This window comes from Mya arenaria, chromosome 3 (assembly GCF_026914265.1).
Source record: "Mya arenaria isolate MELC-2E11 chromosome 3, ASM2691426v1".
Classification (NCBI taxonomy): Eukaryota; Metazoa; Mollusca; class Bivalvia; order Myida; family Myidae; genus Mya; species Mya arenaria.
In genome coordinates this window covers 40,086,541-40,113,807 of record NC_069124.1, presented here as the reverse complement: position 1 = coordinate 40,113,807, position 27,267 = coordinate 40,086,541, and the positions used below count along the sequence as shown (strand labels likewise).

Genomic DNA, 27,267 nt, shown 5'->3' with positions numbered 1-27,267 from the left:
GTAAAAATTACATCAAATCAACTGTTTCATGGACTGGATGACGGGTTTCCCTTATTTTTTTTAAATTGTCTTTTAAAACACAACCCATAATAATGCAGTCTGGTTTTGAAATTCTTCACGTCGTTAAACCTTATAATCTTATTAGAGATATATTTTGTGTTTAAAGTTTTTAAGTTCTTGAAAAAGTTATGTTATGTCTGTAAACACCATAATTCATTTAAACAATCCGGCAAAATCCTGAACTGGTCCGGGATTACAATAGCTGTTGAGCTCTGACAGCTCGCACTGGTGGTAACAGCACTCACAGACAATGCCTTGCCAGTAGTAGCCAGAACGTCGCTCCATTCCCAGGTACGAGTTTGCATCAGAACGGGGCAACAACACCGACCTTATGTCTGAAGTACATGATCAAAAGCATTAGAAAAAAATATAGGCGATACAGCATCACCGAATTTCTGTAATGATAAAAAATCATGAGGAAAATCGCTCTGCCTAGATTATAAAACAGCTGAAGATTGAACGTTATAACATCGAATATCTATTTTATAAGTTAAACTTTTTACTATGATTAAAATAAAGTTTGCATGAGTGAGTTATAGTTGGTTTTAAAATTGAGTGTGAGTATGTTTAAATATTATCTTGTGTATATTGTCCCCTAACATATATCACTATTCGTTACCTTCTATTGAACGTCGTTTCCTAAACATTGATGGACTTTGGTTATAGCCGTTCACACAGAAAAGACTGAGGACTGAGTCCAAGTTCCGTCCGCACAGTCCGTCTGGATGGGGCTTGTTTAAGGGTGTACACCTCTGAAAGAAAATATAGGGTTGCGGATTCTTAAGTTATGTGTTATTCCTTTAAAGGCTGTTGGACCACGACCATGTCGAGGGGTGAATGCGAAAAGGTTCTAAGTGACATTAAATAACGAAGATGATAGAACCGTTTCGCTTTAACCCATCGATGTGCTTCTAAACAATACCACTTTGATAATGGGCTTGGCCCTGTGGGTTCCATTGTATTAATGGTGAGGTTATACGATGACGTACAGTTGATATTATTCTAATAACCCGACGTGCTTTCATTGATTACTTGTTAATGTTCATCTTTAACAAAGTGTTCAAAATATGTGACTGAACAATCTAAAAAAGGATTTAATAATGTTAACTTCTACGTGATTAATTCTGCCCAAAGAAATATATAGATAATAGTCGAAAATGAATGGGTAAAATGGAAACTATGATTTGCAAGTTGTTTTCAACAGCATACCATTGTATTGTACGTATAATAACTCCGCTACAGCTAGGAACAGTTACAATAGAATATAATACATAAGTAAATGAAACTGGATTGCCTGTTCGTGTCCAGCTGACACTGTGTCCGTCATCAGTAGCAACAACAGCGATACGACAGGTGCAAGATAAGTGCTAAACATCTTCCTCGTATTCTGCAAAACATGTGACCCCATATCATGTAGGTATTAGGTGTACATGTCGTAAATAGCTCAATGAGTTAATGTTTCTCGTTAACACATACCCGACATTAAATAAATACTTTTGTATCTTGTATCTACTTGAAAGATCGCTGATTACCTATATAATTGTAAGTATTGTAGATTACATGTTTGTGTTTTTTAACTGAAAACATACCAGGAAAACAGATAATTTATAGTATTATTTTTAATAAAAACTTTTATAATCACTTCTATACATATAAAACCCTTTCAAAAGATTCCAAAAATATGGGGTGACAAACATTCTCTCCTCACATAATTGTACATTGGACACGACTATTCCGGGCCAGGCGTTTTAGCTGTTTTATGTAGAATAACCATTATTTAGCTATGGTTTCCAATAGCAAAACCAATATATAACTCAACTTAAACCTAAGAATTTACAATGGTTATGTAATTGAATTAATGTGAACTTATTTTAATGTGTTAGATCTTGCATCTGTTTCCCACTTGCCATGATTTACATCCACCCCAGTAAACAGGTTTCGATTATTCAACAAACAAGCTCCGAAAATGTTGAACTTACTGCTTTATCTTGATACAAACATTGGAATGGTATTACAAATTTGCTGGGCAAATCAGTAAACTTCGTGAACTACATCTATATTTCGCTACCACCAAGAATCAACGACCAAAGCCAAGATGACTTCGATGACAAGTTTAGTTCTTCTTTTGCATTGACACGATAGATAAAAACGTTTACAGATGTAGCCAGATTATTTCTTACAGATAATGAACCGAGCATGGCACAGCAAAATACAAATATGTTGCCATAAAGGTCTTTTCCCAAAGTTTCCCTTTTCAATAGAAATCAAACTCATAAAATAAATCCGAGCATAAAAAATATCAGCAGTAAGGTTTAGGCTATACAAAATTATACAAAATGGATAGTTTTGATCCCGATAGCATGTGGCTGAGCTGGCTAGAGCAAATACAAAGCACATCAAAGTTCTACCCATTATCTACTACCTAACTGTGTACATCCAGTAACGGTTCCACTGATCGCACTATAAACTCTACCAGAGACAAAACAAGCTACTCTTTCAATTGCACATCATGTCCTAACTTTATGACAAAAAAGACCAGCTTATATACATTTGCTCATCCTCGCCTTAACTTGGGGTGCTGAGCAAGAGAAGCCATAGTACTGTATACAATTTCCTGTTTTTGTGTTTTAGTAATATATACGTATTCTACCTGCCAGTTGTGACAATTCAGGAAACTGTAATTCAAAATATGTTTTCACTTTTTCAGACAATCATGTTTACCTTTATGCCATTGTCTGGTAAAAAAGATTCGAGGTCATAACTTGTAAGTGCATGGAAAAGCAAGGAGTGCCTTGTTATTTAAGTGATAAATACTTTTAAAACTGCACTCAAATGCCTTTATACAAACAACTATTTACCTCTGAAAACTACATTAATTTTCCTCAATTCTTATTTTTATAACCAACAGTAACGATGTTGACCATGACGTTGGTAGAATATCTGCTACAATTCCTGGTACAAGACCTGTAGTTTCATTTCATTTAGGATTTTAATAGACCATCATCTAAGAAGTTTTGCAATTATTATTAGTTTAGTTTTCGAATGATGAGTAAAAAAAGCAATAAACCTTCAGTGAACAATGGTTTTGCTGTATATTTTGATGATGTACAATTTAACACTACTCCTGTACCATGGGTTAGCACACAGATGAACATATGCTGCAGTACCATGGGTATACACACTGACGAACAGATGCTGCAGTACCATGGGTATACACACTGACGAACAGATGCTGCAGTACCATGGGTATACACACTGACGAACATATGCTGCAGTACCATGGGTAAGTACACAGACGAACAGATGCTGCAGTACCATGGGTATACACACAGACGAACAGATGCTGCAGTACCATGGGTATACACACTGACGAACAGATGCTGCATTATCATGGGTAAGTACACAGACGAACAGATGGTGCAGTACCATGGGTATACACACTGACGAACAGATGCTGCAGTATCATGGGTATACACACTGACGAACATATGCTGCAGTACCATGGGTATACACACTGACGAACAGATGCTGCAGTACCATGGGTATACACACTGACGAACATATGCTGCAGTATCATGGGTAAGTACACAGACGAACAGATGCTGCAGTACCATGGGTATACACACAGACGAACAGATGCTGCAGTATCATGGGTTAGCACACAGATGAACATATGCTGCAGTACCATGGGTATACACACTGACGAACAGATGCTGCAGTACCATGGGTATACACACTGACGAACAGATGCTGCATTATCATGGGTATACACACTGACGAACAGATGGTGCAGTACCATGGGTATACACACTGACGAACAGATGCTGCAGTACCATGGGTATACACACTGACGAACAGATGTTGCAGTACCATGGGTAAGTACACAGACGAACAGATGCTGCAGTACCATGGGTATACACACAGACGAACAGATGCTGCAGTATCATGGGTTAGCACACAGATGAACATATGCTGCAGTACCATGGGTATACACACTGACGAACAGATGCTGCTGTACCATGGGTAAGTACACAGATGAACAGATGCTGCAGTATCATGGGTATACACACTGACGAACAGATGCTGATGTACCATGGGTAAGCACACAGACGAACAGATGCTGCAGTACCATGGGTTAGCACACAGACGAACAGATGCTGCAGTACCATGGGTTAGCACGCAGACGAACAGATGCTGCCATGGGTTAGCACACAGACGAACAGATGCTGCAGTACCATAGGTAAGCACGCAGATGAACAGATGCTGCAGTACCATAGGTAAGCACGCAGACGAACAGATGCTGCAGTACCATAGATAAGCACGCAGATGAACAGATGCTGCAGTACCAAGGGTAAGCACACATACGAACATATGCTGCAGTACCATAGGTTAACACACAGACGAACAGATGCTGCAGTACCATAGGTTAGCACACAGACGAACAGATGCTGCAGTAACATAGATAAGCACGCAGATGAACAGATGCTGCAGTACCAAGGGTAAGCACACAGACAAACAGATGCTGCAGTACCAAGGGTAAGCACGCAGACGAACAGATGCTGCAGTACCAAGGGTAAGCACACAGACAAACAGATGCTGCTATACCAATGGGTAAGCACACAGACAAACAGATGCTGCTATACCAAGGGTAAGCACACAGACAAACAGATGCTGCTATACCAAGGGTAAGCACACAGACAAACAGATGCTGCTATACCAATGGGTAAGCACACAGACAAACAGATGCTGCTGTACCATTTGATTATATGATATGAAAAAATGTTGCATATATTTAAATTAAGATATTTTTGCAAATAAAAATCAACTGACTGTTTTTATAAGAAAAAGTTGCCGTGTTTCAAACGTGTTCCTGAACTTGAAGGTTAACGTAATGCACTGTGTACCATAATACGTCAACATCGTTTACATTGACTGTGTTGTTTGTTTGTTTATGTCATAACTTCATGCATTATGTTTAATTCATTTTGTATATTGTGTATTTGGGACGGAGGCCATATAATGCAAATAAATTGAATTGAATTGTTCGAACATTTGCTTTCGTACAAAAAATATACATGTGAAATCAACTGCTCGAACATCAATTCGATGTTATATTCGAATCATACTGATCTCTGACAGTGAATGGTGATTGAATATCTATGTATCATTAAACAAACTCTAAGACTGTTTTAAAGTCGATGCTTATTCACATTTGCTCGTTCGACCTTTTCAATTTCCATTCAATAAATGGTAATCGGTGTTATTTTGGCCATGTATTTATGCCAATTTCAATTTAAAAACACTTTCGTGCATTAACTGTTATTATTTGGATCATATGTGCATTAATAAAAGTCAATTCGAGAATGATCATTAACATGTTTGCATTCAAACACGAGTACATGATAAGCAGTGAAAAACAACACTTTTTGAGAATAAGGCCGCTCGTAAACCTCGTTTCCGCAAAACACCCTACGCTTGTGTTGGGATGAACCTGTCTTACACGAGCGGCTATGGTAGATGTCTTTTCTCCCACCTCAGTTAAACAAAATTAAGTAAATATGTGCTGGAATTCTTTTGTGCGTAGTGAAAATAAATGCGTATGGATATGTGATAATTCGTGGTTGTCATGGATATGCGCGCAGTGATTCAGATTATGTTAATAATCAAATCAGTCTTTAAATAGTTCTAAAAAGAGTGAAGCATTATTATGGTGACATTTGAAGCGAGAAATAATTAATAAGCATTCTAAATATTGCCACAAGACAAGGTTTCAATGATGCTACAGACGACAGCCTTCAACAAGGGAGGTAATAACAATGTGGTGACCATTGAAAAGGAGTTCCATACGGGCATTTTATCTTCGCCCGTGGGCAAGATAAGAATTTTTAGCATGGTAAAATTATTGGATCTACTTTTCTGAGGTGGGAGAAAAGAATTTCTAGCATGGTTAAAGTTTTGGATCAACTTACCTGAGGTGGAAGAATTAATTCTCCACGAGACGGAAATAGAAAAGACAGCTAGGTCGTCAGCTATCAAAAGTTTCCACCAATCGTGGAAATATGTTTTTATGACACACGTGAAATAAAATACGATCTTACACTGAAATCAACAATTATCCACCTTATACTCACTGTTCGTTAATACTAATTTATTTTAACTCGAGTGTGAAGATAGCTGAACGCTGTCATTAATCATTCTCGAATCCGTTACTTCGGTAGAACCCAGTACTGGTGACAAAGTGAAATAAGCTTATTTGTAATACAATTATTTCGGTATAATGGCAAAACCGCTTCCAAATGAATCCTCTCGTCTTTGAGGCGGACACCTTTAACACTCGAACTCTCACCCTAATCACTGTTGGTTTCAGGTTCAGCTCTGTCGCCATGGTGTACGTCTCTACGCTTGTCTGTATTGGTCTTTGCACCAAGTTCGATCGGAGGCAGGTGTTAGATCGAGTTCAAATACATGTAAACGAATCGCTTTGAAATAGTATCAAAACTATCTTTAAAACAAATATAACTATCAAAACAGCGATCAAAAAAGTTCAACGTTTACTTCTCACCACATGCATCTCTTTCGTACTATCAACTTCAGATGAACCAAGTTATGTCCGTTTTTTTCCATTCTTCAAGTTGTAAAAACACAAAGATACATTCCAGGATTATTCAATGTCCCTAATAAGTTTTCATTTGAAGTAGAGTTGATATGAGTTGACACATCTAGCAGCAGACTACGTTTTTTTATTTCATATCTGAAAGCGATATAATCAGACGAAGTTATAGGGAGGGCTAAGTCAATAAATATAATAATACTAAAAAAACACACAAAAAAAACTGCGTTATACTTTTGTGTGGCAGGATCGTTTGCGACTGAAGAAAGCATTTGATGCTTATGTCCGACCACTTATTTGTCATATTTAAAGGTCTGTACGAAATGGATACCAGGTTACTCGGCAAAACCTAAAGCCTGACCATTGAGCAATCGTACTTTGTTGACGTGATCCAAGCGGAATAATGTATGACATTGTACTGTCGCAAGTTCCATGTACGAAAAGGCCGCATATACATAGGTGTTCAAGCGTTGCTTATCTTTGCTTCATTTTTAAAAGACCTCCTACTCTAGTGATTTTGTTCAATTAATATATTGGTTTTGTCATTATTTTTATTTTTGTATCGAGAGGCATAAACCGTATGTTTTAATCAAAGGGTTAGTCGAGATTGCTTAATGGCTTTTAAATTGTCAACAACTCTAAGATAAATAAATGCATATTAAAACAGAAAATGCTTTAGATTGACGTAAATAATATTTGTCGTAAGAAAATCCTTCGCCTCCTACTATTTTGTGAAACTAATGATAGGTGATTGAAGACCCGTAATCCAGTCCAGACATGTACAATCCTTTCCCTTAAACTTAGTGTATTGTGACACCCCCAAAGTAACAATATTTGCAGTGAGAAAAGCCGTTGTCAAACAAAATTCGAAGCGTTCCAATTGCAGCAAAGAAGCCTACGAAAATTTAAATTAAATATCTGAGAATATAGTTCAGTTCTAAATATATAATAAAAGAAGAAAAAAAATAGCATATAGAAAGAGACTGAATTAAACATGTAATTGCATGATTGATATACACATGTGTTACGTCCCTTGCGATATTTATAAATATATTTAGTTCTGCAGTTTAATCGTTTGTATTTTTTCCATAGAACGAATTTAAAGTTGAAAATCATCAATACAATCATCTTTATGGATATCACTTACTGAAACACATAATTATTATATTTTGAAATCGGTGCGCAAGTTCTTTTGAAAAGAAAGTTTTAATGGAAATGTAATTGTACCGTATTTACCGTGTAAATATACTTATATACAGTATAAATATACAGTCTGATCTAGTCTGAAATTTCGAAATCTGATATCAAACGGTAATCAATATCGGCTTTGAATTAAGAGACCATGTCAATGTATTTTAATGGTCGATCTACGACGTACTTCCCAGATCAACCAATACGTACAAACAATTCGAAGTGTATTTGTCCATGAGATGGTTGACTCGATATAGTCTTAACAAACTAAGAAAATAAGATTAATACTACAGTCGAAACCCGTTGGCTCGAATTCCTCGTTGGCTCGAATTTGATTTAGAGGAGCGATTTCTTTATACTGATTTGAAGGTTAACAATCCCGTTTGGGTCGAGCGCTCGAAGTATTTTCGCCGATCCCTGCGAGTGTGACCGCGTTTGACTGTATTTCAGCACATGATTAACATATGATAGCTTGCTGTCGTCAGATTAAATATTTTTTATAATTATTTTTTACATCATTCCAAAACTGCTATAATGTGCGGCTATGAAATATTGTAAGCACCTGAAACGGACTGACTTATCAAGCAAAAATTGAAAGATATCGGAATGAATTGAGGCATGACAATAATAAGGCGACGAACCGTCAGATAAACTAACATAAACGAATACAAATCGCCAAGGCAGCTCTAAGGGAGACACCGACTGTAAAGCACGTTATATTCATATACGTTTTTATATGATTATACATATATTAAAAATAAAAAGCATTACTTAAAGCGAAAACCTTGACAAAAATGACTGCATTGAATATCTTGTGTTTACTGATGAGTATTCTCGCGGTTGATGGACTAATATCTTACAGAGGTAAACACTGTTTCTTTTGTCATAAATGCATGCATATTGCAGGATTAAAATATTATGGATATTAATGGGTTCTATCATATTAATTTTATTCCAATTAATGTAACTTTTGATGCCTGAAATTGCTAATTTAATAATGATACCATTTCAATCTATCTTGATTCCTAACTATGACAATTAATTGACACAATTACTTGCGCAAAATGTTTTTGTTTCATCAAAAAACAAACATTAGTAAACAATTTTGTCATTTCTATATGGTAAAATATCTAGTTTATTCTGTTTTATGATAAACTGTTAACATTTGTTTAACTCTACACTTTGAAAAAATACCAACATAATGTGAAGTTTGAATTGATTTATTAATATTAATTGTTTAAGATCTGCATCTAAGAAATGTTCGTATGATGAGATATGATGGAATATTTCATTATTCGACAGTATATTAAATTCATTTTTAAAGGACAATAAAAATGAACAGTCATTTTTTGACATTTGTTTCAAGACGATACGATCATGGAATGCCGCATTCGATGGTAAAAACTGCTATAATAAGACGTGTCGAAAAACTGCATCATCATATTTTCAAAAAGTCATCGCAAAGCGATCAAAGTTTTATATAAAGGTTGCTTGAACCTTTTTTTTTATAGATTATAACCTACATTCCCAGAAGTCTCCAACAAGCATCACATAACATCACACACATAACATACAACATCACTATACAACACACATAACATACACCATCACATAACAACACACACATAACATACAAAATCACTATACAACACATATTACATACGACATCACATAACAACACACACATAACATACATAATCACTATACAACACACATTACATACAACATCACATAACAACACACATAACATACAACACCACAATACAACACACATATAACATACAACATCACAATACAACACACATATAACATACAACATCACTATACAACACACATATAACATACAACATAACAATACAACACACACATAAAATACAGAATCACCATACAACACACACACATAAAATACATCATACACATAACATACAACACAACACACACATAACATACAACACACACATAACATACAACATCACAATACAACACACACATATCATACAACACGCACATAACATACAACACACACATAACATACAACACACACACATCATACAACACGCACATAACATACAACACACACATAACATACAACACACACATAACATACAACATCACAATACAACACACACATAACATACAACACACACATAACATACAACATCACAATACAACACACACATGTCATACAACACGCACATAACATACAACACACACATAACATACAACACACACACATCATACAACACGCACATAACATACAACACACACATAACATACAACACACACATAACATACAACATCACAATACAACACACACATAACATACAACACACACATAACATACAACATCACAAAACAACACACACATATCATACAACACGCACATAACATACAACACACACATAACATACAACACACACATAACATACAACCCACACATAACATACAACACACACATAACATACAACATCACAATACAACACACACATATCATACAACACGCACATAACATACAACACACACATAACATACAACACACACATAACATACAACATCACTATACAGCACACAAATACCATACAGCATCACTATACAACACACACATAACATACATCATCACTATACAATACACACATAACATACAACATCACTATACAATACACACATAACATACAGCATCACTATACAACACACACATAACATACAACATCACTATACAACACACACACAAAATACAACATCACTATACAACACACACATAAAATACAACATCACTATACAACACACACACATAACATACAACATCACTATACAACACACATATAACATACAACATCACTACACAACACACACATAACATACAACATCACTATACAACACACACATAGCATACAACATCACTATACAACACACATATAACATACATTATCACTATACAACACACACACAAAATACAACATCACTATACAACACACACATAACATACAACATCACTATACAACACACACATAACATACAAGATCACTATACAACACACACACAAAATACAACATCACTATACAACACACACATAACATACAACATCACTATACAACACACCTATAACATACAACATCACTATACAACACACACATAACATACAACATCACTATACAACACACACATAACATGCAACATCACTATACAACACACACATAACATACAACATCACTATACAACACACACATAACATACAACATCACTATACAACACCCGCATAACATACAACATCACTATACAACACACATAAACATACAACATCACTATACAACGCACACATAACATACAGCATCACTATACAACACACACATAACATACAGCATCACTATACAACACACACACAAAATACAACATCACTATACAACACACACATAACATACAACACCACAATACAACACACACATAACATACAACATCACTTTACAACACACACATAACATACACCATCACTATACAACACACACATAACATACAGCATCACTATACAACACACACACAAAATACAACATCACTTTACAACACACACATAACATACAACATCACTATACAACACACACATAACATACAACATCACTATACAACACACACATAACGTTAAACATCATTATACAATACACACGTAACGTTCAACATCACATCACAACACACATATAACATATAACATCACAATAATACAAGCACACACACACACAACACATTACATCACAATACAACACACATATAACATACAACATCACTTTACATTACACATATGATAGTTATATCCATAAAGAGGTCATACATCATCTCCCGCGATACTGCCATCTAAGCGCGAAAAAGGTTCGCTAAAATACTATATAAAGGAGTATTATTTGTTTCAAAGTAAGGTCGCAATATGTTTTATGGCATGAACACCAAAAGCAATCTTTCACGAAGCCACCCATGAATGCTTGTGAAATGCTCGTGGAAATGGACAAAACATTTTAAAGACTTGAGTTTTGATATATGTTTATATTGTTTTTTTCTTGTTCTCATGCAGACATTGTAGCTGCGATTCCTTATGTGGGCGGTTATTAGGCTTCTTTTCCATTCTCTTTTTTTCCTTCTCATAGTAAGTGTTCTACATACCTATACTTATAAATGAACATAATGTACATAGGATGTTCACTTCGTATCCATTTACTTATGAAAAAGTGAACTTAAGATGTTTACTACATAATCCATTCACTTATTAGCATAGTGAACATCATACGGATGCTTACTTCATATCGATTTACTTACGGGCATAATGTGCACAGGATGTTTGCCACCTATTCATTTATTCATGAAAAAAGTTTAAATACACATATTGTGCGCCTTTAACCGTTCATATTTTAATAGAAGACCTAATTCTTTTAAGCACAAACGTGTATGATGTTAAGAAAAACTTGATGTTCTTTCATTCAAGGTTACTATCGGGTAGGCAATTTATGTAAATATAGTTCACTGAACTTAGCGCATAACGCGGTGATTTGTAGCTGTGATTTTGTACCGGGCTCTTTTTAAAACAGTGCTGACAAAGTAGTAAATTTACAAATTAAAGAGCTGATGACGCGTTTTTAAACTAGTTCATTCTTTTTAATACGCAGAGAAAAGCCCGAATTAATAACCGGCAAATGAAATTGTTAGCGTCTGCCATAAAAATGTACTATCTGAAAATCTGAACATAATGACGAACAGTTGAAGCGAATCATACCATAAAGTCAACTGGTAAATAGTCATGAATTTTTTCTCGGTTTAAAGGTCAGTGTTCAACTCTGTAGGTAATTGAAGTAAAACAAAGGTTGATGATCAACTGAATGAAAACAAAGGTTGATGGTCAACTAAAGGAAAAGGTTCTTTTGCTCCAGGGTTGTTTATTCTACCTGTACAAAAGCACACAGAACAACAATTAACATTAATGTATTAAAATGTACAATCGGACAATCTTGGCTTGATTGCGAACACTTGAAGCGTGATATCATAAAAGGCTTATGTGACTGGTAAATAATGAACACTCGAGGGCAATGTCTGCAATTTAGTACTATACTTGTCAACATTACATAACTAGTACCTATTATATCGCTGATAAAATGTCGACAACGAAGGTGTCACAAATCCCCGCCCCAACTCATCTTCCATCATTTACTTGAATACTTCTTCATGTCCTAACCGAATCCTGCGTTCACGATTTTAAGTCTGCTTACCAAAAATATGCCTACTTTTTAATACGGCGCTCTGTCCACTTCATTCTCCAGGCCCATTAAAACCCTCCGAATATCGCGTACCAACACAAAGAATTCGTCTTCCCATCACAAACATTTCGTATCTGTACTTTGTAGAGTTGGAAACATACGAAACCCATCCGTGTTATCGGAAGTGTGAAGTGGGACAGTCACGGAGGTGTTACTATGACTTTACACTGGAGCTGTACTATACACTGGCCAAGGGCTGCTACGACTGCCCCCACAACAAGACGGACTGTTATCGCCCGCACTGTGTGGCCGCGGATGGTGTCCAAAGAGCCATATACACCGTCAACCGTATGCTGCCCGGACCTGCTATACATGTAATCAAAATGCAGGGTTTATAATCAAATAAAAGTCATTTCGAAAACTAGAACAGGCTCATGTATATTATACTTTTATAATGTGTATGTCTTGTAATGTGCTTAAAAACAACCTCGGCATTGTGCAAGGGGGTATCGGTACTGTTATGAAAAATGAAAAAAAACAAACAAACGCGAAACTAATCAAAATTCAAGCTGGAATCATATGCTGCAGTTTGTATTGTTTCCCCTCCCTCAAATTTAATTCAACATGTTATTAATATGTATTACCTGATTTTCTCTGCATCCTGAGTAATATCAAGTACGACTGGTTCTTAATCTGATGTGTTTATTTATATATAATATTTGCGGGTTGTATACATTGATTATAAATAAATAAAACGTTGATGGTGAAAAATATGAGTCAACTAGTGTATATCGCCAACTTTTGTTGCTTTAGTTATAGTGTTTACAATGTTTTGCCCGTGACCGCATCTGACTGCATATGTATGATTGTACTCACAAGTATGTGATCAATCAGTTGAACATGTAGTAATGTCGGTTTAATTAATAGTTAAGATATAATAGTATATTAATGTTGTTTTAATGGATTAAGTATTTTGGTGACGTAAATATATCAGAGAGTCCATTTAAAATTATTTTTCTAAAGACACACACACACGCATGCACGCACGCACGCACGCACGCACGCACGCACACACACGCAGTTTATCTTAAAATTACATATCCTAGAAGAAACAACAGTACACATCGGATGTTTTATAGACGAGTTTTTTTTAATAATATTATTATACACAGGTCTGTGAGAACGATACTGTCATTGTGAACGTACATAACGATCTTAACAACGCAGAAGGAACCAGTATCCACTGGCATGGCGTCCTACAGCATGGTTCCCAGCATATGGACGGCGTCGCCATGGTGACACAGTGTCCCATAGCCGCCAAGACAGAGTTTGAATACAGGTAAGCCTTACTCAAAGTAGATATTTAAATTATTGGTATCATTCCCGAATAAGAGTTACAATTAAGCCCATACTGGTGGCGTTGACATAATTATCAATAAACAGTTCAGATCAACCCGTGACCCATATTTTTATATTTTGAGCATCTTTTTCAGAAGGAACTCCTTCAGAATGTAATATTAATCTTAAAAGTATTTTTAAATGGATTTTTTACGTTTTATATTGCCAAACATTGAAAAATAATGGCTATACAAATAATAAAAAGACCTATCCAAAACTGACAGAAAATGTTCTTTTCGCCGGAAAGTTTTGGTAACGCTATTAAATAAGGTACTGTTTTAGCCTCAAAGTGTGATTCAAATTCGATTCATGTGAGCCAGGTTCGGTGTTTTGCAAAATTAAGATGCTCAGGACATACGCTTATGGTAGATAAAGGACGACACTTGATAATTGCACGGGAACTTCGAATCTGTCCCTTACGCTCGAGAACAGGATACATGATGTCGTAGAAGACGAGAACCGTTTGCTTCTGTCCGTCATTCTTACGATGGTTTACAACGTGAATTGTTCCGGACAACATGGCTCACTCATTCAAGCTTTAAACTGGTCAATAATATAATGTGCACTGATGCTACTAGCGATGTATTATCGTTCGTATATAAAGCATTCGAGAAAGCAACTGACCTTAAACGAATGATATATTGTACACCTTCTTATACATGAAATGGAATAATAATAATAATAATAACTTTATTTATAGAAGGTAACACATTAAGACATAGGCATCATATTATGAAAAACATAACACACGTCTTATTTACAATGCGGCCATCTGAAAGAACATACACAGACACACACACACACACACACACACACACACACACACACACACACACACACTAAATAAGATGTGATGCAAATAATTGATACTCAAAACACAAATGTGAAAACACATTTTGAACAATACCGCAAAAATACATATTGTTAAAAAAAGCATTATTACATTTTTTCGTCATGGCCTATAACTAGAATTAATGATCGTTTTAACATGTAAAATGCTTAGAATGGGATTTCAGAAAGGTACGTATTAAAATGTAATACGAAAACATAAAGAAACATGAATATAATACATTCATTTAACACATCAATGCTTAATAATACATCAATTTGTACCTAAATGTTAACAAGAAAACTCATCAAAATTGTTTAATTGAGTAAGTAGGACAGTCACACATTTATTTAACACCTTACTCAACAAATACATACGTATAAACTATACCTGTGGTATGCATGGAATTATGCATATAATTTTTACAACGGATTTTGCGATTGATGATGTAAATAGAACTTCTTACAGCGGGTTTTAAATGTCTTTTCCGTGTTAGACTTACGTATTTCTTCTGATAAAAAATTCCAAACTTTCCCACTGTAGCATGCAAACGAGTGTTTCTTGTATTGTGTTTTATGTCGAAAGTGAGCAATGTCTTGTCGCGTGGAAGATCGTAATCCATATCTTGTGTTGCTAGATATCTTAATAATGTCTCTTATGTAACTCGGTGTAAGATTATTAATAGATTTAAATACCATAACAGCCGTTTGATATCTGCAACGGTATTCAAATTGAAGCCATTCTAATTTTTTTAAATAATTCATGCGATGGCGTTCTAATAGGCTTAAAGAGAATAATTTTTGCAGCTCTTTTTTGAAGCAAGGTGATTCTTCTCATATGCGTTTGCTTACTTTTCCCCCAAACGCTACAACAATAGTCAAACATAGGAAGTATATACGATTTATAAAACAATTGTCTCATTTGATCCGTTAAAAAATAATTGAGTCTTTTTAAAAGGCCTATCTTTGCAATTACTTTCTTGCAGACAAATTCAACTTGCAGATTCCACGACAATGATGAATCAATAATAATTCCAAGCAATTTCTTCGAAGTTACATTTTCAATTAGTACTTTGTCTACGAATAAATTGAGTGCACATGCATTTCTTAATTTTGCATTTGAACCCAACAACATGCAATTAATTTTTGTGGATGTATTGCCATGTTGTTTACTTTGCACCGATCCGATACCATATCTAAATTTATTTGCAACGTACGTTCAATTTCCTGCGTATTTGAACTTTTTGCATATAGTGTAGTATCATCAGCATATAAGTCAATCATGGAATTTTCAATTTCAAAGGTTATGTCATTAATATATATAAGAAAAAGAGTAACTCCAGACCTTATACATCTTCGTGAAGATTGGGAATCCCCAAACCCCAAACTTTACAATTTGGTGTCTATCTTTCAAATACGAAGTTATCAGTTGGACGGAATTATCACTGAAGTTGTATAATTTCAATTTATGTATAAGTATTTGGTGATCTACTAGATCGAACGCCTTTCGTAAATCAAGAAAGAGAGCACCTACATAGTTTCCATTGTCAATTCCATCAATCCAATCATCAATTATTCTTATCAACGCTGTATGACAAGAATGTTTTTCTCGAAACCCAGATTGATATTCATGTATGACATTCGTATTTTTTAAAAATGTTTCGATTTGATCTGCCAAGTGCCGTTCAAACAATAATAATATATATATGTATGTGTGTGTGTGTGTGTGTGTGTGTGTGCGTGCGTGCGCGTGCGTGCGTGCGTGCGTGCGTGCGTGACCATTACTTTGATATGCTTGATTTATGCAACAATATAGAACCATGTTTTGTAAATATCCAATATATTTTATATTTGACGTACTAAATACTACGACTTGTTATACGTTTTCTGGGCTTGTGGCCTTAAATTACAATAAACAATATGCTTTGTTATGTTATACTTGGTGTTGGTTCACAAGCGTATGTGAAATGACTCCTTTTCATCAACGTTTATAAACATATTCTCCAACCTTGAATGAGTCCTTCTAACACCAACCTATATTAGTTTGACTTTAGTGACAGTTCGCCCAAGGCTAGTTGTTACAAACATAAGTATAAAGCAGAAAATCAGGGAAATCGAACGATACTGATCATTCAGGTGTAACAAGATATTTTGACATACTATACAACTTCTGCTTAAAACTGGAAACCCGTCATTTGATAAAACTAGTATAAACTCGAGTTAACCATGTAACCTCATTGAAACCCGCATCAAATTTAATTAATACATACACGATATAACACAACTATATTACTTTTGACAAAACGAAACTCGTACAATTACGTCAATGTACCAACCATCCCCGGTTATCTACCGTAAAAGGACTTTGTTTGCTATTAGTTATTGTCTGATGAACAGGCAATTTTATTATTTAAATGTAATATTTAGAAGTCTATCGTGAATAAGATCTTAAATTATTCACATAAAAAACAAGATCAAGTGTTATGATATAACGAAGGAATGTCCACACAAATAATGAGTCAAATTAGTCAATAAGGTTCACACCTATCACGAGTGATCTTTATTTCAATTTTTATGTAGATAGTATAAGATATTTTGATATAAATTCAAACAGGTTCAAGGCCGCGAATGCTGGAACCCATTTCTGGCACGCCCATTCGGGGTTACAGAGGTCAGACGGTCTGTATGGAGCTTTCGTGATCAGACAAGCGGACGAACATGAGCCGCACCTGGGTCTGTACGACGAAGACCTTCCCGGGCACACGATGATCGTCAACGATTGGCTGGTCGAGCTGGCTATAAATAGATTCGCTAATCATCACAATAGCGCAGGCGATAACAAACCACGTTCTATGCTTATTAATGGTAATGCTGTGATGCATTTTTCGTACTAAATTATTATTACCTTTAAGAAACAACTTAATCAGACTGTGTAAAATCTTAAGTATTCAGAAAGGCGGAGCAAGTGAACCAAACGAGCATTTGAACATGTACAATAAGTGAATCGAAACATCTCCTGAAATATATTGTGAACCCGATCATTTGCTTAGCACTTAGTTTGGTCAACTTGAAGTAAACTGTCGGGTCATTTTATGCACGAAATTATTCAATGATGTTTTTTTTTTTACATTTGTGCTTTTCGTTATCTTTCTTCGCTATCATTTCAATGTAGACCCACAAGTAAGTCCTAGAACCAATGCAACAACAATAAGAAAGAGGGATGTCAATGGTATAGACAAAGTTGATTCAAATCTCACTGAGCCAATGCTTCATCCATTTAAGTGTTGATAATGTTTTAACAGACGACTGTTAGCATTGCTCAAGTGCAATGAACATATTTATAAGCAATACAAGTATAAGAATATATATTTTTCTGTCTGCTTACATAAACATAAAACGTTAATTCTTATAATTAATGCCTCTTTTTGCTTAATATATGCATGCCTGTTACTTGAACACGTGTTGCTTCAGGCAAGGGCGTTCTGCAGGAGTTTTTCAGTAACTCTGACAACACGAGTTCATACACGCCAGTCCATGTGTTTCAAGTGACACAGGGACGACGGTTTCGTTTTCGGACCATCAGCAATGGAATTCTTAACTGTCCCATACAGGTGAGTTCACAAGTTCTGCCTAGATATAATAGACAGGTTTGCTATTTATTGGTTTAGATATCACACACATGTTGAACTCCCTACAGATTTTGTTTTTGGACATAGTAGAAGTTGAGATATCATGCACATGTTGAGCTCCCAACAGCTCTTGTTTTGGGACATAGTAGCAGTTGATATCTCCCACACATGTATATCTACCTACAGCTCTTGTTTTGGCACATAGTAGAAGTTGAGATATCACGCACATGTTGAGCTCCCAACAGCTCTTGTTTTGGGACATAGTAGAAGTTGATATCTCCCACACATGTATATCTACCTACAGCTCTTGTTTTGGCACATAGTAGAAGTTGAGATATCACGCACATGTTGAACTCCCTACATCTCTTGTTTTGGGACATAATAAAAATTCATATCTCACACACATGTTTATCACCTACATCTCTTGTTTTGGGACAAAGTAGAGGCTTAGGTCTCACACACATGTTTAACTCCCAACAGCTCTTGTTTTGGGACAAAGTAGAGGCTTAGGTCTCACACATGTTTAACTCCCAACAGCTCTTGTTTTGGGACATAGTATAGGCTTAGGTCTCACACACATGTTTAACTCCCAACAGCTCTTGTTTTGGGACATAGTAGAGGCTTAGGTCTCACACACATGTTTAACTCCCAACAGCTCTTGTTTTGGGACATAGTAGAGGCTTAGGTCTCACACACATGTTTAACTCCCAACAGCTCTTGTTTTGGGACATACTAGAGGCTTAGGTCTCACACACATGTTTAACTCCCAACAGCTCTTGTTTTGGGACATAGTAGAGGTTTAGGTCTCACACACATGTTTAACTCCCAACATCTCTTGTTTTGAGACATAGTAGAGGCTTAGGTCTCACACACATGTTTAACTCCCAATAGCTCTTGTTTTGGGACATAGTAGAGGCTTAGGTCTCACACACATGTTTAACTCCCAACAGCTCTTGTTTTGGGACATAGTAGAGGCTTAGGTCTCACACACATGTTTAACTCCCAACAGCTCTTGTTTTGGGACAAAGTAGAGGCTTAGGTCTCACACATGTTTAACTCCCAACAGCTCTTGTTTTGGGACATAGTGGAGGCTTAGGTCTCACACACATGTTTAACTCCCAATTTGGGATATAGGAGCGGCTGAGACTTTGTTAACCTATTAAGCCACAGTAACTCTTGTTTTGGGACATAGTAGAGGTTGAGATTTCACACACATGTTTAACTCCCTACTGCACTGTTTTTGGGACATAGTAGAGGTTGATATCTCACACACTTGTTTAACCTCCAACTCTGCAAGTCCCTGTGGTTCCCATCGCATTATTGATTGACTTGAAGATAAAATAGATAAAATAAATCAATACAATTTGGAAGCAAGATATTCATGCAGTAATCTCAACTTATACTGCAAGACTCAAAAGATATCAGTAATATTAATTCCTAAGGATAAGGTTGGTTTTGATAGAGCTTTTTCCATGCACATTCAAAACTTCGGACAATTTGAGAGTGAGTTACACTAAAGAAGGAATAATTTAAACCTGTTGTGAAATGCACCAGCCCACCTAAAGAAAAACTAAAGTTTTAAGTCATCTGGTCCATTTGAAAGAAATCATTTGTTGTTGCTCTTTTTCTTTACAAGAATGTGGCTTAATTGTAAATGTGGAATGACCATTCAAAAAAAGTATTATTAATGATTTTGTAAAACCTTTGCAATTAACTTTTAGATATTTTTACATGTGGCACGAGGTCGGGTTAAAAATGCTTCATCCAATGTTTATAACATTTGAATGAAAAGCAAACATTTTATCACAAAGACATAACAAATTTCTAATGTATTTGAAAAAAGACACAATAACTTGAAACGCCATAGCTCATTCAACTCCTAGCTTTAATTTGCTCTAGGTATCCATTGACAACCATACGATGACAATGATCGCCTCGGATGGGAATGCGTTTGAGAAAGTAGAAGTGGAATCGTTCAACATTTTCGCCGGTGAGCGATACGACTTTGTTCTTGGTGCTGATAAGCCCGTTGGAAACTACTGGGTGCGGGTGCGTGGACTTGCTGACTGTGGGGTCAAATCCGCCCATCAGGTACATTCTTTTTGATGTTCGCATATATCGCATACATATTTTAGTATGACTTTTCTACTATGCTTAAACATTTATACGTCATTAAATGTTACGAGATAAATCTGACCGCCATTAAATCCATTCAAATTATTCACATTGGTTGTATATATGTTCAACATTTTTGCTATATCAGAACACGAAAAACAGGTCCATTTTGAAGTTCTAGATATTTTAATATATAATTTGAGTCTCAAATATTGAGCTGTTGAACTGAATTCGTTATTGCCATGTTTAAATTGGTCAAATATCAGTGTATTAAAAAATCGGTCAACGACATTCTAGTTTTGATGGTATGCAAACAATTTGAATTCTAGTGTTCTCAAGACTGTTGACCTTGCAACTATCTTGTGGCATTCAGTTAAATAAGAGATCCCTTTTATTTGCAAACGTTCTCTAAGGATCACTAATCTTTGTCTGCCACTTTGTCTGCCAATATGCTTATACAATACTTGTTTGCAAAATGTGATTATTCACACCCTTTCCTCATAGTTCGACATCAAGGGTGGCTTAATTATTATGATACAATTGAATTCTAATCCTGATATCAGAGCACAGAAATGAACGACGTCAGTCCCCTTCAAAGTAGTTAAGGTTTTATCAAACCCCTTGATATATAACGTAAATCAGGGTTTGTAAGGCGGTAATCTTATCATTTATCGCTAAAGTCATTTTGATGGGTGTGGAGTCGGCACACAATGAAATTGCCCTTCTTGTTCTATGTAAAATCACTCCAGTTCACCACTTTATTATAAATTTGCAGAATAGATTTCAGCTATGACATTTTTTTCCAAAAATTATGAACACTTTGTCTGTTGATTTAACAACAGAAAAACATATCAAGATACTTTCGTTTTTCTGCTATCACCATTTCTTTACAGTCACTATCTATAACGTCCATGTGCCACAGTCATGGCCGCATATCTGGGGTCATCTCTGAATCCATCCACCCAAAAAAGAGGTCCTGCAAAATATCGTTCAAAACCACATAATTATCTTCAAATATGATATAAATCATGTGTAAACTTGAAACTACATACAAGAATACAATGTACACAAATGCTACCTGAATGGGGAGAAACATTTTTTAAAGAACTACTTGAAGGGGTACTACGACCCGGAAGCATTTCGTTGTGGTCCGGTGTGTGGTCTATTGGCCATTAGGGTTTACTTGTGAATTTTTGACCTGTAGTTTTCATTGTATTATTTTTTTATTTGTTATTTCCTAGGTTGCTATCCTGCGTTACGATGGTGCCGATGATATCGATCCTCCCTTGGACGTGGCTTATGATCTTGCAGACAGAGGGGGCAAGGTCAGACAATTATGTGTTTTAACATAGCTGTATGTAAAAGTAATGTCCTGAAATATGACAAATAAATGTTTATCATTCTAATTTCAATCGGGCAAAAACCGTGAAATAATATGAGTTAATATTGGGTCATCTGCGCTATTGGCATTTTGATTTTAACATCGATTGAGACTGAAGAGTGTCTGTATTCGGAAGATAAAGAAAGGAAGTGAGTCCCAAAAGTGTTACCATATGTATGACATATTTCAGTAAACGGACCAGTAAATAGTTCAAGTTATCACAAGATAAACAACGCTGCCAAGAACAGAGTAATAATGATATGCAATACACTTTCTATTTTCTTTTAATTCAGAAACTGAATCCGTGGAACAAGAAATCCACAGAAGAGCTTGTTGCAGTCGCTGACCTGAAGGCTAGAAATGTTTCAACGTATGCCTTGCAAAAGACAGTACCGGACAAAACGTTTTACCTGGCTATGGACTTCAACATGATCGATAACTACCACTTTAACGACAAGAGTTTCTACCCCCTAAACGCTGTTGATAAGCCTGGGAAACTGTATACCCCACAAATCAACCATATTAGTCTGGTCCTGCCACATACACCTCCACTTACACAGCTCCAAGACATACCAGAGGTAATGATGGTGTTGTTGTTGTTGTTGTTGATGATGATGATGATGATGATGATGATGATGATGATGATGATGATGATGATGATGATGATGATGATGATGATGGTAGTTGCATTTGTGGGGTTGCTGGTGGTACTTGTGCTGCAGATGTTGATGAACCTTCTTCAACTATTTTTCCTCATCATAATTGATTATGAGTGATGTTTTTTTTATTTTTTTATTATTCAGATGCTGGAAACAGTTACGTTTTCAGTCGTTCATGATGACGTTGCTAGTATTTAAGATATAAAATACAAATAAGGAAACAACGACTGTTATGAAGACATTTGAATTTTATATTAAACATCTAAAACTCTATTAACAAAACATAGCAATTGAACGCTTCTTATGTAAGGAAAATGGATCTTTTTTAAACTTAATTTGAATTAATATTAAAAAAATAATGCTTATGAGTATTTAAATGAGAAGCCTAGAATGTATTTAAATTTGAGACGTCTATATGGAAACCTCCGTTGAGTGCCAATAACAGTGAATATTTGAACAGATTATGGGGGTTGGCCGGTTTATATGAAATGCATTTAAGTTAAAGGCTACACAATTCTGTTTGTTTATTATAGTTGATATTAAAACTACGCTAAACTCAATTGACTTCTTTTACGCAAAACGTTGTTCATATCGACGTTGCATTTAATACTTTGAGCTTACTGATGGATAACATCATTTTTATCCATTTATCATTTGTTTTATCACCGTTTTCTAAAATGTGCCAGCTTATTTGGTGCCTGTTCTTTGCAATCAACGGTAGAGCATTCGTGTGTTCAAAACCTTTAAAAATGAGACCATTAGTTTCATTCATACGGATGCGTATAACGTATTTTAAGATAATGTGATCATGTAGTCTTGTCAACTTGTTTAATGAACAAACAAATATATGAAGTATAATTCATAAAATGAAGACGACATGTTTAAATATTTTATAATTAATATATAATTAATAATGCCCTATAACACATCACATTGAAACAAGACTTCATCATCATAATATTAATACACTTGCAACGTTCCGTATGTTGGTGTCAAGCTTTTCTCCCTTACACCAACCTGATAACACGATCGAGCAGATTTACCATGTCTCTTCATATTAGAGGAATTAAAGAATCTCTCTCACTCTCTATGTTAAACTTTCAGGGGGATTTTTGCAGCTATGGAGACGCAGCAGCGGCTAACTGCAGTTCGGAATACTGCGAATGCGTGTATCGCCTGCAGGTGGCGCTTGGTGACGTTGTGGAGCTCGTGGTTATCGACGAGGGCGTCACGTTTAACGCTAACCATCCCATGCATCTGCACGGTCACGCTTTCCACGTGTTAGGCATGGATAGGGTAATTGAGTTTAAATAAGATTTAAGTAAGTTGGCGTTTTGACCTGAGCAATTCATTCACTCCAACTACTTTTTACCAATCAGCGTATGTCTTTCCCCTGATTAAGAGTAAAACGTATCACAAACAAATAAAGTCCTACCAGGTTTTTTCTCAAGATATAAGTTGCAATTATTATTATATTATTTGTGTAATTAATACAAACAAACGATTCGGTACCTAATAAGTGAACGTCTGCATCTCGGATGAAACGAATATTGAAATACTTCATTCTTTAGAGTACTAGTATATTAATAAAAGAAACGGCGTACGATAGTCTCAACCCAAAGAATTTAAGTTGCAAAAGTTCATCCAGCAAAATATGAATTATAATAGATTTCCGAAAATGCAAATTCCATTACAGTTATTTATGAAATTATTAAATACAGAAGAAACAAATATTATGATATGTCTCCTCTCCTGTGAACAGGCGACTAGTGTTATTACATTCACGGCTATTTAGGAAGAATTAGAAAAATGAATACATACGGCATGTGCTATCTGTAAAATTTTCAAATGTTGTCATCGGATTACAAATTTTAACAACGAAAATGTATGGTAAACGAGCAAGTGCTTGAACGGATCACAAATCGCAAACGATTAGCCTGACGCATTTAAGTAAAAGATACAATACTTGTGACTGATCACGCAAATAGCGTTCATTTATTGTTGTTTAAATGAATACTTGGATATTTATGTTTCCTTGCAGCTGAATGAATCCACTTCTTTAGAAGAAATTCAGAAGCTAGATGGGCAGGGGCTTCTTCCTCGTAACCTGAACGACTCTGTGCTCAAGGATACAGTTACCATTCCAGATGGAGGCTATGCCATTCTTCGCTTCCATGCAGACAACCCAGGTAATCCTTTGTAAACAGAATAAACGCTTATATGTTACGAACACCAAACGCGACAACGAAAAGAAACCAGCAACAATCTTTATAACAAAAGCATGTTTTTAGTTGAATGTAGTTGTAGTTTATATGTTCCACAACATCAAATTTAAATCAGTAATGTGAAAATAGCAAAACCTGAAATGAAGAATAATGTCCAGATGTTCACAAAATATTTTCATTGATCCTGGTGTTTTTGAATGTCTACAAAATTTAAATCACGTAAAATATAGGGCACACTTTATGGTCTCTAACTAAATCCAACAACCCTTTCAAAATACTTCCCTCAAAAGATTGGTATGTAGACCAGAGATGTTTGGAAAAAAAGTTACAGTACTTTCTGCTATAATCCTCTGTCAGCACAATTCCCTCAACGTCTTATAAATATCTTGTTCATTTTAATAATTCTAATCCTAGAATTAATAAAAAAAATATAAATCATTCCTGGAAAATCTTGACATATATTCTAATATATCACACCATATATCACAACATGGCATTTTCATGAATCTGGTTCACCATGCAGATAAAACTAGTTTTTTAAACAATGACTACTGAATTAACTTAAATAGATATACCTGTAACACAGAATTAACATTGTTGCCTTTGTTTGATTGAAATTGTTCATGGCAGTTACAATAGGAGCAACACATGCTACACTTCCTAGCAACAGCTTATACGGAATTCTTTTATTAAGAATCACTGGTGTGTAGCATTTGGCCGTGCTACAAAATTTGTCAGGCACAACCATGCCAGAAGAATTATTATTTCTTTTACTGTTTAGTTTATTAAAAGTTACGTACGCCATTTCAAAAACTCGCTAGTCGTATGTATATTCGACAAGAAATTTAATCAAAAACAAAATATTTATCTTTTAAAACGTGATTTTAAAGGACCTATATGACCACACCATTGAACTGAATTATTAAGTTATGGCCTTTGGAAATCTGACCCTCAGGCATACTGCGTTGTCGGTAACACGGCTAACGCAAGTGTCCTCGGGTCGGTCTGCCTCGGAAACACTTGGTAGGTATTATCAATATATACAACTCATCCTCTGTATGTCAAAACCAGGAGACATAATAATGTATTTTTCACAACTATGGGCAGTAAGTTAGACACCTGTTCTGCGATGCCTATTCGCGTGTGATATGACATAGCTGTTTCCAATTACAGGGTTCTGGTTCTTCCACTGTCATATTGAATTCCACGTTGATATTGGGATGGGAATGATCATACAGGTCGGAGACCAACACGACATGCCGAAAGTGCCTACGGGATTTCCTAAATGTGGCCATTGGAGCTTTAGTGGTTATGGAGATGCAGAGGATTACCCTTCATACTGTGTTGGTGGGGCCTCAAGGGCGTTCACAGTTTCTATTTCAAGTTTTACTGTATTTTACATACTGTATGTGTTAATTTCTTAGATGCCATAACAAAGCGCTTGCTTATGTTAATATGAAGTTAATATGTTACAAAGCATATGTTTTACGTTGATTTATTTTTGAGTTAGCCTGTTTTTTCGAAGATATTGTTTTCAAGTTGTTTTCAAAGCCTTGGTATCTTATACACCGTGAGCCCATTAACCATGGCCATCTGGAAAACGACTTTCAAGGCGTTAAATGGACTTTGTTACACATGTTGCCAGTTACAAAGCGCATGCAAATACCGATGTCCTTAACTATGGCCATTATAATTGATGAGTTGTACCAACAGCCCAGCGTTGGCGCTTCATCTGCGGCATTCTTGTTCTGAAGATCAATCAATGAGTAACATATATTTTTTATAAGATGTATATAAACAGAAAGCGGAGACTTTTATGTTACGGATATAAATATTAAAAAGTAAACGAAATTAATGTCGACTTGTTTTTTTTGATACCGATTGTGTTTAAAATATTTTATTTTGTGATTTTTATTTTACTTTTTTAAATAATGGAACGT

General features: G+C 35.5%; 2 protein-coding genes across 2 annotated transcripts; one reads left to right on the top strand and one right to left on the bottom strand.

Moving 5' to 3' along the window:
* Positions 1-213: 213 nt before the first annotated feature.
* LOC128226016 (insulin-like) lies at positions 214-6,445 on the bottom strand. Its single transcript, XM_052935916.1, has 3 exons — positions 6,407-6,445; positions 680-812; positions 214-395 (listed from the first exon to the last, which is right to left on the bottom strand). Exons 1-3 carry the CDS (start codon positions 6,443-6,445, stop codon positions 214-216), a joined length of 354 nt encoding a protein of 117 aa, XP_052791876.1.
* Positions 6,446-8,523: 2,078 nt separating this feature from the next.
* LOC128226747 (uncharacterized) lies at positions 8,524-27,182 on the top strand. The gene is made up of 11 exons (XM_052936778.1): positions 8,524-8,725; positions 13,240-13,466; positions 14,265-14,431; positions 17,933-18,183; positions 18,790-18,929; positions 20,847-21,038; positions 22,304-22,387; positions 22,737-23,021; positions 24,207-24,398; positions 25,144-25,291; positions 26,501-27,182. Exons 1-11 carry the CDS (start codon positions 8,656-8,658, stop codon positions 26,749-26,751), a joined length of 2,007 nt encoding a protein of 668 aa, XP_052792738.1. The 5' UTR covers positions 8,524-8,655; the 3' UTR covers positions 26,752-27,182.
* The last annotated feature ends 85 nt before the right edge of the window (positions 27,183-27,267 follow it).